At 34.5% G+C, this 14,805-nt stretch overlaps 1 protein-coding gene across 2 annotated transcripts; it reads right to left on the bottom strand.

The window, feature by feature from the left end:
- Positions 1–1,255: 1,255 nt before the first annotated feature.
- On the bottom strand, positions 1,256–14,124 carry LOC126972093 (pupal cuticle protein 36-like). 2 transcript variants are annotated; one of them, XM_050818680.1, is made up of 5 exons: positions 14,049–14,124; positions 11,975–12,095; positions 11,681–11,932; positions 11,308–11,535; positions 1,256–2,132 (listed from the first exon to the last, which is right to left on the bottom strand). In XM_050818680.1, exons 1-5 carry the CDS (start codon positions 14,055–14,057, stop codon positions 1,765–1,767), a joined length of 978 nt encoding a protein of 325 aa, XP_050674637.1. In that variant the 5' UTR covers positions 14,058–14,124; the 3' UTR covers positions 1,256–1,764. The 2 variants fall into 2 exon arrangements, with proteins under 2 accessions (XP_050674637.1, XP_050674636.1); XM_050818679.1 differs by having other exon boundaries at positions 11,681–12,095.
- Between the last annotated feature and the right edge of the window lie 681 nt (positions 14,125–14,805).

Here is a 14,805-nt window from a genome sequence, read left to right as displayed (position 1 = left end):
TCCCCCTTGCTTTCAATAGCCGCCGCCCATCTATGTGTTAGGTATACCAGAAGATCACCTGCCGACCGTCCATGGCAAAAGCCGTACTGTCGGTCGTTGATCAACTTGTGACCCTTTAGGTATACTAAAAGCTGGTGGCTTATTATGCTCTCCATGATTTTGGAGAGCAGGGAGGTGATAGCAATAGGCCTGTAGTTCACCGGATCCGAACTGTCTCCTTTTTTTTTGGATCGGATGGACAAAGGCTGACTTCCATGAGTCAGGGACGACGCCTTTGGAATAAGAGTGCCGGAATAAACGCGTTAGCACCGGCGTCAACTCAGGGGCACACGTTCTTAGCACGATTGGAGAAATGCTATCCGGCCCGCTCGACTTCCTGACGTCCAACGAAAACAGAGCTCGCCTAACAGTTTTCTGTCTGAACTGTACTTCAGGCATAGAGCTCTGACACCGCGGGATGGTCGGCGGTGTTTTTCCCTTGTCGTCAAGAGTCGAGTTGGAGGCGAAAAGAGCGCACAGGAGCTCGGCTTTCTCTTTTGCCGTATGGGCCAGGGTGTCATTCCTCATGTGCAACGGCGGCATGGACGGCTGGTTGAAGTTACCAAGAGCAGCTTTCGACAACGACCAGAACTTGCGTGTTTCGGTCGGGTAACTGGAAAGTTGCTCGCCGATTTTGACGACGTGCTTAGAATTCGCACGGGCGATTTGCCGCTTAAAAAATCTGGAGGCACGGTTATATTTCCTCTTAAGAATAAAAATACAAAATTAGCAGCGCTTTCCGCACAAGGCACAATTTAGTTTCAAAACAGGTTCATGAGTGAGCTTTAAATTAAATTTTTAAATGAGTTTTGAAAATATTTGATAGAAGTAAAGTACTCCTTTCTTAATATGTTATAAGTAACCATTGCCTATGTGTTTAAGCACGTACATAATATTTATTTATGATTTTAGTTGTGATCTGGCAGAGTATGTGTGAGTTTGCGTGTGTGGTGTGTTTGTGTGAGTGTGCGTTTTTAAAAATCTTACTTAATCTGTTATTTTAAGCAAGGCTTCGGTACAGTCGTAGTCTAGGGAATGCAGTATATCTTTAGTTTCATTTTAAATTCAAACAAACATTCAATTTCATCATGCATATTTTCGCATCAGGATTGGAACCTGAGACCTTTAGCTAAGAGGTGAGGGTTCCTAATCACTAGGTTATGAGGTTTAATCCTTGCCAAAGTTATTTGCCTGGTTTATAGGAAAGAAATAAAAATTTTAATATTTATATAAAATATTTATTCATTTTATTTACAGATTATTAAAAGCTAACATATCATGCGTACATAAGCCTAGTACTGTCCATTTACATCGCCAAGTAATCTATAAACTTATAACTACCCTAAATTTACAAGTTCAAAGAAAGGGAGAGGGAGAGTTATAATTGAGATCATTAGTATGGAGAAAGAGACAAAAGATTTTCTCAAATAATAACACATAAATGGTTCATAGCTGAATTCGTTGTACTGCAAGATAATCACAATAATATTATAAAATACATTAAAAACATAATTTTCTTGTCGAAATTAATGAGAATTACAAATTACGATAAATACTAATTCAATTTTACTTATGAATAGATATATAATAATAACCGGCAAGTATGAGAAGGCATTACAACGCAATAAAATTAAGTTTTTACAAAAAGTATCGAAGAGGTATTACGGAAAATTTCTCAATCCAAAAATCGGTGGATTAATTTGGGTAAGCCTTATCTTCAAAGTATTAATAACGGTAACCGGTTTGTGCGTTAAAATTGCCGTTTCCTGAGCCACGACCAGCATTGGGGGTTAGGTATTGACGAGATGGGGTACCACTAGATCCGCGGCTACCGAAACTTGATCCCTGACCGCCGAAACCTGATCCTTGGCTGCCAAAGCCTGATCCGCTGCCAATGCCCGATCCGTGGCTACCAAAGCCTGATCCTTGACTGCCGAAACCTGATCCCTGACCTCCGAAGCCGGATCCTTGGCCGCTGTAGCCAGTTCCACGTCCACCGAAACCTTGAGCTGGAGCACCGTATTGCCCGGATGGAGAGTATCCACCAATACCAGCACCAGATCCTGAACCAGCACCTTCACCGTGGTAGGAGCCTGTTGATAAGAATTGGATACGTCAGTATTTGACATTATAAGTTCACGATATATGATTGCTTTTTGCTTAGGAATTAGATCATCTCCTAGCCAGTACCGACTTACGTATGTAATAAAGTATTTCCGAATTACAGAGCTGTGTTTATCTTCGAGTTTATGTGTATTTGTATTATTTGAATTGTATTTGACTGTTTTGTCCCTGAATAATTTAATAACTTTCCTATAATTAATCAATGCGATTTCTTTTTCAATCTAAGAATATTTTTGAAAGACTTATTACTGCTGCTTTTAATTGCTTGCATAGTTCTGTATCAATGCATACCATATTCATTTTAAAATTACTTTTAAACAAAATATAATAATATTTTAGTTTTACTTCCTCATAGGATCGTTTGTTAACTCATTTTCTTTGAGTCAATTGTGATCAATGGACGATATGCAAAGTACTTGAGACTTCTAAATACAATATTATATTGTCTTTTAACTTGTAACATACATAGTCATTACTGCCTTAGTTCCATCTCAACTCCATCAGGCCCTTATACCTCCCACTACAGTCATTATTTAATCTCAACAGATCAAGTTGCTTTTTATTATAAAAAGTCCTTCAAATATAATACGGATTTAATAATATCTCTGAAACATTTACTATTCTAACATATACTATTAATTGTCGTACGATTTACTACGCCCATATCTCTCTACTGAAGCAGATAGAAAATACAATGGTTAAATGACGCGTAATCTTTATTGAAATGTTCTACAAATTGTTTCGTAATAATAAATACCTGCACGTGTTCATCGCTTTGTAAATTGCACGGATACTGTGGCCAGTAAACTGGCGATTCGCATAAGATCAAGTTGTGATTATTTTAAGAATCGTGACGACATTGATATGAAAGAGGATGTAAAATATTGTCAATTAAAATTATTATTAATCATTTAAATAACCCGTATACGTTCACATTTACTGCGCTTTGCACAGTAAAGGCATCATTCTTGCATCCATGAAGGATCTAGGTGTTTTAGTAAAAATGATAGATTAAGTTTTTTATCAGGATAATTCTTCCATAGAAATGGTATTTAGTGTAAAATATTATAATTATCCTTATTTAAAGTCAGTAAAATTTGATAAAGTAGTTTTAGGTTTATACTAATTTATATCAAATCTTGAAAATTGAAATTAATAATAAAGAAGTATCTACGCATAGCATAGTAATATTAAATAAAAAAAATGAAATGATTAATAAAATAGTAATCTAATTTTAAAATTTTACTCTTTTATATTATTTAAACTTAATTGTACCTAAATGAAACAATTTCTGAGTTTCTTGTATTGTGTTAGTTTAGTGGCCCCAAAGTAATGGTAGCATCCGAAAGCTTTTCAAGGCTATTGACATATTCCGATCATTATGACGATTTAACTTCAAACCTTTACAATACAAAATAGCAAAATGTTAATCTTTGTGGTTCACTTGAAGGTTTTTTTAGAGGGCATCATTCAAAAGGTTAAAGAGTACAACCTTTATTAAAATCATATCACTATTTTAATTATGTGGGTGATAAACGTATTTTAAAGTTGTCATCATCAAAATTTCATCATTTAAAAGTATTTAAGTAGGTCCGGTCTTCGTTGAAAGAATACTTTCTAGGAATGAAAACTTACTGCTATTTAATTTAATTTAATAGTACTACTATTTAATTTAACTTAATAGTATTTCATTGAGCGAAAGAATATTGAATTATCAGTCATCTCATATAATATATTCAAAAGAATACAATCATACATTGATTGAATAGTTTTCTATTAGATCACTTCTGTAGTAGAATAAATAAAATTGTTTGGCAGTCTATCACATCTTCAATTAAGACGATGCTTTCATCCCTGGCGTCAAAGTTATGCATCGCCCCACATGCCACAACCTCAAATATCGTCCCAACCTCCTGGCTAACTGGTGTAACTATCATCGACAGTAAGATTTTCAAGTAACTTCTTCTTCCACGTTCAACTGTGATAGGTACACTCCGAAAAGCACTTATTTCTTCTGTTATTTCTCTGGTATTGTGGAAGAGTATTAACTGCTGACTAATTTCTCGTCATATCCATAATAAATAAAAATGGATGCTTAAGAGCACACGACCGAAATGAAAGCTTTATCCAAACGAGGTTTACTAATACAAAATAAAGAGTAATAGGATATATAAAATATTGTAAATGGTATATTTATGGATAATATTTTGGCTAATCGCTACCTTAGTAGAGTCATGCTGATTCTGCCTGAAACAAGTTACATAGCCGAAAGTGACAGCTCACTCTCATTTTACCAGTAGGAGGCTCTTTTTCACAGGCTAGATTATGGGAACCACAACGGCGCCTATTTCTGCCGTGAAGCAGTAATGTGTAAGCATTACTGTGTTTCGTTCTGAAGGGCGCCGTAGCTAGTGAAATTACGCCGCTCAGAATATTTGGGTCTTTCAAGAATTCTGACCAGCATTGCATTGTAATGGGTAGGGCGTATCAATTACCATCAACTGAACGACCTGCTCGTCTCGTCCATTATTTTCATAAAAAAAAGGTACACACAAAACTCAAGTTAAGATTCTCAGCGCGCCTAAAGAAGTTATTATTTGATAAACATTATACTACATATACTGAAAAGGATATAAGCAAAAGTAAAACGCGACGAATCTAAACCTAACCCATATAACGTTTCTCACATACAAGCGATAATATCAGCAGTTGTGAGAATGACATTGTCTTTTGACAATTATAATAAATTGGCATACCTTAAACAAAACGGTGGCGGTAATTCCGTGTGATTCAAAGCTAATTTCCATGAATTAAATCTTGACACGACAAATATTACGAAAAAAGGTCTGTATAAAATAAATAGCAGCTGCTTAACTGTCAGATCTAAAACGGTTTATAGTTAAATAAATAAATGTGAGATAAATGAGGCTGCTAGAAAATTTTATTCCAATTACGCAATTATTTGACTAATATGATTCAGGAAAATCAATCATAAACTTTTCTTGGCATTTTATGGACATTAAAAAGATTATACAACTGATCGCAGAAAACCTTACCTAATTTCAAAATAAGCTTTAACAGTAGTATATTATCAGACTAAATGCATATTTTCGAACATTATGTGAGACTGTTCATCAAATCTTACATACTTTACACTTGCTACACTCAAACATTAGGTAACTATGCATTAACGATGCTCTTAAAACGTTATCAATAGAAGCCTAATATAAGAGAGCACAGTAAAATATTTTGTAGCTCTGCAGTGTTCAATGTCTAAGCGGTAGATATCTGTCTATCAAGTAACGAGGATGGGGTTCGATGTGTATTATATGTTTAGTTACAGTTTTCTTATGACAGTAAGGGACGAGATGAGCAGGACGTACAGCTGAAGGTAATTGATACGCCCTGCCCATAATACTGCAGTGCCGCATAGGATTCTTATGAAACCGAAAAATTCTGTTCGGCACTACAATTGCGCTCGTCAGCTTGAGACTTAAGATGTTAAGTCTCATTTGCTCAGTAATTTCACTAGCTAAGGCACCCTTCAGGCTGAAACACAATAATCTTTACACATTACTTCTTCACGGCAGAAATACAAGCTGTTGTGGTTCCCATAATCTAGCCGGCATCCTGTGCAAAGGGGCCTCACACTGATAAGTACTTTTGGATTATAGGAATGATAAGTGGGCACCATCCTACTTAAAAAGGAGAACTGTTGAAAAGGGCTGTTAAGCACAGACCAAACGTCTTGGCTTCATTTCCATTTCAATTATCTATCCAATGTTCAGCATTAATTAATGTAATCGCCGAAGGGTTAGCCATGGGGCTTACGAAAATATGCTCAATTTATTTTTAATCTCATCTCTTGTGTAAGTTCGCAAAGTGCACACTCTTTCGCAAATACGTCATTATGGCTCCATTATGAACTGTTAATATTAACTTTTTATTACGTTAGAGTAATTACAGCAATACGTTGGCATTATATGGTGTGGCTCACGAAATACATTTAGATTTGTGCTGAGGAAATGTTGAAAATTGGCTCGGAGTTATCATTCGGCCGTTTTCAATAACCTATCTATCCTTTGTTTAACTTACTAGAGGTAGACAAATCTATCATTTTACGCTTGCTTACATTTCAATAACCTATCAACATAAAGCATTGGACTATAACTGTATTGGAAATAACTATGGATAGATAAGATAACTAGAGATACGTTATTGAAAACGGCCGAAAAATGTGTTTGATATTTTTTTTTATGGAATAGAAGGACAAACGAGCGTACGGGTCACCTGGTGTTAAGTGAACACCGCCGCCCACATTCTCTTGCAACACCAGAGGAATCACAAGAGCATTGCCGGCCTTTGAGGAAGGTGTACGCGCTTTTCTTTGAAGGTATCCATGTCGTATCGTCCCGGAAACACCGCACAAGGAAGCTCATTCCACAGCTTTGTAGTACGTGGAAGAAAGCTCCTTGAAAACCGCACTGTGTAGGACCGCCACACATCCAGATGGTGGGGATGATATCCTAACTTATGGCATGTCGTGCGAAGGTGGAATGATATATGATGATATATCTGACGTTTTACATAATGTTTACAAATGAAAATACTATTATTAGTACAACTTGTAAATCCAGTGATGTAATGATAGATTTATTTAGAATCGTAATTATGTTGCATCTCATGAACGCATTCACACGACTACAAAATCATGAATCATGAAAACTTACGAAACAGGGTGCAGTATAAGCAATCCGTATTAAATCATTGTTATTTGCTCACGATTCTATATAAATATCTATACTCGTCATTGATGATAATGAATCACTTGTAGCCGATCTATGATCGTAAATATCTGATGGTTTCTTAGTATTGAAAATAGCGTCGGTAGGCATAAAAATATAGACAGACTTTCTTACGATGATTTGCCTAAGATGGCTGGATGTCTGGATCCTATAGATCTCTTTCTCATATTTATATCTAGAAAGATATTATTCCTTTGTCAATTTTTTTTAAAATCAACAACAGATTTTTAATTTTATTTACGAGTTTTGAAGACACTTTTTAACAGTTAGTTAACCAGTGGGAGGCTCCTTTGCACATGATGCCGGCTAGATTATGGGTACCACAACGGCGCCTATTTCTACCGTGAAGCAGTAATGTGTAAGCATTAGTGTGTTTCGGTCTGAAGGGCGCCGAAGCTAGTGAAATTACTGGGCAAATGAGACTTAAAATCTTATGTCTCAAGGTGACGAGCGCAGTTGTAGTGCCGCTCAGAATTTTTGGGGTTTTTCAAGAATCCTGAGCGGCAATGCATTGTAATGGGCAGAGCGTATCAATAATAAACTAGCCGTCCTGATCGTCTCGTCCCTTATTTTTATAAAAAAAAGATAAGAAATTCCCATAAATGAATGGATCTTAATGAATATAATAAATAGTACAACCCAAAAGATTAAAATAAGGAACTATTTCTTTATAACCCAAGTAAATAAAACAGAGAATAATAAATTTTGTATGCTCTATATAGTCCATATACTCAATGGCCAACCTTTAGCAAGCTATAACAAGTCGAGAGATGGTCACGAACTAAATAATAACTGTGTGTTCTCATTCTGTGTTCTATGTTACGAAGTACTGATCAATAATGACGTCTTGCAGAAAGTAACTACAAAATATGAATGATTGATAGGTTTATCTTTTTCGATTGCAGATCCAGTAAATTTCAGGTTTTAGTTTGCTCACTAATCAAAGCACCATTATAATTGATATAAAAAATATACTTCAAAGTAAGTAAGCTTGTACAAGAGACAACTGAGGGGTTCCTATCCGGCCATTGAAAGCTGAATGGGCATCTAGCCAGAATGGGTCTCAGTGAATCAAACCTGTGCAGATTCTACTGCAAAGCCGCTAAAGACCCCATACACATCCTTCTGGAATGCGAAGCCACAGCCAGAACCAGGCTGGGGTATCTTAAAATACCTTCATTTAAAGCAGAGGACGTGCCCACTTAAGGATCTTATGCCTTCTAAACTAATAAGGTCTCGAGGATATAATTTAAATTTCGGCACAGAAACACGTTTCCTAGTTACTAGCCTCGACTCTCTTCCTTAACATTTCAGTTGAGGGTAGGCGCACTAGCGCAAGTAATGGGCACGATAGATCCTAGGATTTAAGTTCATTTTAATCCCCAAATCATAATAATAATAAATACTTTTAACAATAATGAAAAAAACAACGGAATACGGATTTATCGAAAAAAAAACTTATTTGTTTTGCTATACTACATTTGTAATACGAATGTAAGTTAAGTAATGAAAAGCAAATGGTTAGCGAACTGACATGGCTTACACAAGTATTTTGGCGGGACAATAATTTTATGAAATCTGATACATTGTAACACATGTCCAGAAAATGTCACCGGTAATCGGTTAGTGCAACAAGATTAGCCACATAATATATGCTTATTGACCTGTTTAAGAAGACTATTAGCTATAATAAAATCTGATGCAAGATTTATCAAAGGAAAAACAAATTTGTTGTTTTTATTTAATTCCGAGCGTTACCTATTTATTCACCTTTTAACCCTTCTCTGGACTTCCACAAATAATTCAAGACCTAAATTTTCCAAATCGTTCCAGCCGTTCTCGAGTTTTAGCGAGACTAACGAACAGCAATTCATTTTTATATATTTAGATAAAAGTTGTAGTAATAAAAAAAATATTGATGTTTTTCTCACATTTTTCTAATTCGAACTATTTTTACTATTCTTAGTTCATTTATTGCTCACTCTAGAGCTAGCCATTAAAGATCGGAAATTTGGTGTAGCGGTAATATCGTTGGGTTTGGACGATAAAAGGCACTTGCCTTTTATCGTCCTTCCCATATTTTCCATCGTCCATAAATTTTGGTTCAAATATTGATAAGTTAAATACTTAGAAGGGGCTAGATGAAGAGTTTTGAAAGAGAGCTTCATAAAAAGTATTATTGCGAGAGGAATGAACAAGAGAAATATCTCAAGACTGCCGAAAATTGAAGTTCGTTAAAATTGGCTACCTCTCGAGGGAAAAGACTATAACAGACAGTAAAATTTAAGATGAGTATAAGATCTGAGTTAAGAGTAACGATGAGGATAAAATCTGAGTTAAGAGTTACGATGAGGATAAGACCAGAGTAAAAAGTTGCGATGAGGATATGATCTGAGTTAAAAGTTACGAAAATAAATTAAAGTTGCGAAGATAAATTTTACATCTTATTTTTAACTGTACTGTATTGACTCATTATGTTGCTAGATTTTGAAATTAATTACAGAGCATCATCAACGAAACGCATTTGATAAACATAATTATGAATATAAATTTTATGTTTAACGAAATCTAAGTACGTCTTACAATTCATCAAATTATTTCAGCATTAAACCGACAGTTACAAGCTGACGTAATCTTACGACCATCGCACTAGATTCAATAATAAAAATGAGACACGCATGCTACATAGATTGTGTGATGAGTAGCGATATAGCAAGGTCGGCGTGTGGTCCTACTATCAAATTAAGCCATTTACTTATGTTTTTGCTAATAGTATAAAAATTACATCATTCCGGTTTTTATGCTCTCGGTACGTATAATGGATGGGTGAATCATCAAAAATTAATCTAATTTAGATAAAAAACATTATAATATTGGAAAAAAATCTACATTAGTCAAATTAATTTAATAGAAAAAATGTTTTTGCCCAAACAAATATTGTTTTTATTGTTTCATTAATATTTTTAGTAATTGGCTATAGTAATACTGATTTTTATGAAGTGGGAAGTTTTCTTCGTTTCAAAATTAATACTACGGGGATATTTCTTCGTTTAATTTTTTTACCAGAAAAAATAAAATAATCTAAAAATTAAGTCCGAAGGAAAGTTAAACAGTAGTTTTACGTAATAAATACGGAAACTTCAGCAGTATGGGAACCACCATTAGTTCTCTTTATTAATTTAATAATTCCCACATAAAGCAGAGTGTATTCTTAGTTGATTTATAGCGATGTATCGTGATAGCGGTTAGGAAAATCAACAAATGGAATGCATTAAGATTTATTGCTGCGATTTGAGGCGTTGCGCTGTGTGGGGCATATAAATTTACTTTTGAGGTATGTAGTCTTATTTACATTTAGATGAAGTCTTTGTAAGAATTTGTAATGAAAAGATAGAATATTTAATAGCTGATCAAAGTAAGTACAGTGAAATATAAAATTTGGCGGAATATTACTAATTCTTTAGACACCTATATCGATACTTCAGTTCTTACAAATAATAAATTTCGAAACAATGTGATAAAATTTTATCAAATAAGTAAAATAGCTTGTGTTTTTGCAACTACATAAATATTGATTTGTTCATTTAAAATAAGTGATCGTTTGATGTCAAGAAAATGTGCTGAGTCATATTGTACTGTGTGGTTAGTGCTCCATCTAGAAATATATAGTTATAGTAAACGTTGATATTGATAGAATTTCATTTGAAATAATATAATTACTATCATAATATATTATATTACGCCAAGTTGTTATGAACGCTGATACTATACCAGTGGACGATGATGCTATACCAGTAGGAGGCTCCTTTGCACCGGATGCCGGCTAGATTATGGGTACCACAACGGCGCCTATTTCTGCCGTGAAGCAGTAATGTGTAAGCATTACTGTGTTTCGGTCTGAAGGGCGCCGTAGCTAGTGAAATTACTGGGCAAATGAGACTTAACATCTTAGTCTCAAGGTGACGAGCGCAATTGTGGTACCGCTCAGAATTTTTGAGTTTTTCAAGAATCCTGAGCGGCACTGCATTGTAATGGGCAGGCGTATCAATTACCATCAGCTGAACGTCCTGCTCGTCTCGTCCCTTATTATCATAAAAAAAAAATTTGAAAATATTAATTAAATAAAATGTTACTATCATAAGAGATTTCATATACTCTACAAAATAAACAAGAACTTTAATAAAAATGAACAACAAACAGAAAACTATTAAACTACTAGATAAAATTTACCACAATGTGATTTTTGTGATACCACGCTTTTGAGAAGTTTTTACAGTTACCTTATGCTTTAAGAATTCAGTCATCCACAAATGCAAAAATTACATAATAACAAACTTACCATCATCAACGATACCAGCTGCTTCATCGCGAGCGTTCTGTTCCAGAGATTTCAAGATTTCAGCTGGGATCGGTGGAGGAGTTGGAAGATGAGCACCACGAGGTTGGAAGCCGTTCTCGTCAGCGGTGTATGTTATGCTGTAGTCCTGGCCATCATCACCCTTGTAAGCGAAGCTTCCTTGGGACTGAACACCGTTTGTGGCTACTCCAGAGGCGTCAGCTCTGATCCCTTTAAAATTAAGTGTAATTTGTATATTGCAGCTGTAAGCTTGATCTAATATAAATTTTTTAATGATTCTTGGCAATAATAATAAATAAGCGATACTGGAGCTATTTGAAACCTTTATTAAGAATAGTATCTATAAAATTCTTACCATTTGAGGTTTCATATTCGTATTGGAATCCCTCAGCAGTAACTTCACTGTTCAATTTCAAGATTTGAGCGTTGGCATCAGCTGATTGTCTTCCAGATCCAAAAGAGCCTTGTCCACTGCCAGATCCTCTGCCGAAACCTGCGCCTCCCCCATAGTTATTTCCAGCCCCAAAACCTGACGCGCCTGACCCGAAGTTGTTTCCAGCCCCAAAGCCTGATGCGCCTGACCCGAAGTTGCTTCCAGCTCCAAAACCTGAACCTCCATGACCAGCACCTATGTTAGATCCTCCGAAACCAGATGCTCCAAAGCTGGCTCCTGTAGTGCCGTAGCCTGCACCATCCCCGCCTCTAGGAGGGAGGTAGGCGTTGTCTAAGCGAGCAGCTGAGCATACTCCGAGGATAGCGGCAACTACGAACTGAAATAGAAATACAAAGTTTATTTAGGTCATCAGTGTGAAGTGAGAAGTATTTTATTAGGGAATATCCGTTGTAAAACTATATATATTTCATTTCAGCCGGAAGATGTTCAATACTGGACAAAGACAAATCTCCTAAAGATCGCAATGACGATCGGTCCTGCCCTGTCCACATCCAACCTACTCCAGCAATCTTGACCAGATTGTCGGTCCATCTTGTGGGGGCCTACCAAGACTACGTTTTCTGGTATGTGGTCGCCACGCGATGAGTTCTGCTTCAACGACCACGTCTTCCTTTCATATGTCATCACTAGCAACAAACACTGGTTAAAAATTATATCGATTTGCGCCTGCCTCCAAATGTGGTTATTCATGCATTTGGCGATCGTAACTGGCAGTTTTGTTATTTACACAACTAGTTTTCATTGTTTTAATTTTAGAGTTTTCCAGGCAGTACAACTATTATATAAATTTATTGTGATGATTTGAGTCACCGCCTACAAATCTTGTAACTCTTTGTGAACATATCTAGTGTTCAAGTTTAAGAATGCAATACCTAAATACGCGGTGAAAGACCAAACTTAGGTTGGACAGATTTTCTTTGATATCGAATCATGCCATATTGGTGCAATAATAATATATAGTAAGAATCAACATGCAAAACTCAAAAATGGCGCCCATGCAAATGAAATTAAATTATTTACGAAAGAAATTAAAAAGTAAACAGTAGTTATATCAACTTCGATAGTTTATTAGTTTTATTGTCAGTCGGATTCTGCTTGAGCATACGCATAAATATAAGTTATTTATTTTTATTTAACATACAAGTTATCCAAATTTTTGTTTTATTAGTTATTGTATCATTTATATCTATGTAGCTTACGAGAGTGCATACTACTTTAAGCTTACGCGATCCGTACACCAATTACCTTTAATTGACTCACTCATCAATACCAAAGTATTACGGTCATACAGCACCGTAATTATTGTAGTTGAAACTAATATCTAATGACCAAACTTGTTGCCTGGAGGTTTGAGAAAATCTTAACTACATATAATAAATCAAGTTTTATATGGAAGCTATTGAGAGGAAAAGCGATACTACAGAATTTCTATTATTACATATAGAATTTCTATTATAAATCACATTAACAATTGACTTTTACGAATTCTATTTGGTATTAATTTGATATTTTAATAGAAACAGGAAATCTGATAACATAATTTTACACTTATCTTTATCTAAGTGATTTTATTAAATCTTTTGAAATTCCTACATCTTATATTATTTTTTCTAATCACACGTGAATCTATTTGATTCCATTGTACTATTTTATTTTTGTTATTAAACAATTTTACTAATAATTTAGTTTTGGAGAAGCATTTATAAGTTTATCAAAAATTTCTATTAGGTAAAATACCAAAATTAATGCTTAATTATTATCTATAGAACTTATATCCGCTCATGTTGAACTATGCTTGTATTTAGTGAAATACAAGAATATATTTAAAGTAATGCCTTCTCTAAGTAAAACATAAATGATTTCATCTATTTCATGGGAGCTTAGAACGTGAGAACTACAGCTGAGAAATTTAAATGGCAAACACTAATATAGAAAAGGTTATCAAAAAGTATGAAAAATATTTTTATAAAAGGATAAAACATTAAGTATTTCATATGTATGTAATTGAAGCATTTTAAGCGATTTTCGTTTTAGAGACTATATAATAATAAATTAATTCTCAAAAGACTTTTAATTTTTATAATTAAATATTTAAATTGAATTATGCGCTATAATATTAAAATAGATAAACACAACAATATAATTTATAAAAATTAACTGAGTTTATTTTACTGATAAATTACGAATTCTCGTACAAACTGATATTTATGACAATATTTTTGTTCTATTGTTTTAATATGAACCAAATTGTCTAAGCAAATGGACTCACCAATTTCATGATTAAAATAATATAATTCAGGTGATCCTCGCAGTTAAGTTCGAGTTAAACTGTGCAGTATTGGGTTCGCCGGCAGGTTATATAGTGTATGTATTGCCTTACCAGGTTAAATAGTATCAGGGTCGCTCGGTAAGAAGGTTACTCTTCCCTAAGTGAAGGTGCATCTCCGTTGATAAGTTCCTTTCGATGGATACACTTGTATCTCGTTTGCTCTCATTTTCGACGTGTCTTAGTTCAAGGTCACAGCGAGAACTTAATTAGCTCGCGAAATATTATGTTAAATAATATTTTTGAAACCTTTTAACATAAGCTAAGTTTCTATTTGCAAAAATATATTTTATTTTGATCTAATTTTGAATTCAAACAGCTACGATTCTAATTTGAATGAAGACTGTAATATTCCGTAGATTTAAAATATAATGCGGTTATACAAAAATTGCAATGATTTAAATCATTAATAAAATAAATATGTCTACCATTGATATAGTTTTACTTATACATTTCCATAGGGATTTAAAAAGAGATAATATTATGTGATGTAAATATTTTCGAACGGGAAAGCCAATAATCAAATGAAAATTAAAAGCTTGCCGGTATTGTAACATTAGTTTGTGAATATCCTCAAGATTCGCATAGGATTAAAATCATTTGACAGGATTATTTAGTACTTTTTGCCTACATCTTAATATATTACATTAAGCAAGTGTCCTGATGGTACTTCCACTGAACTCTTAGACTAATAAACGGA

Source organism: Leptidea sinapis, chromosome 25 (genome assembly GCF_905404315.1).
Source record: "Leptidea sinapis chromosome 25, ilLepSina1.1, whole genome shotgun sequence".
Lineage (NCBI taxonomy): Eukaryota > Metazoa > Arthropoda > Insecta > Lepidoptera > Pieridae > Leptidea > Leptidea sinapis.
The sequence above is the reverse complement of the archived record's forward strand: the minus strand, read 5'-3'. Positions and strand labels throughout refer to the sequence as shown.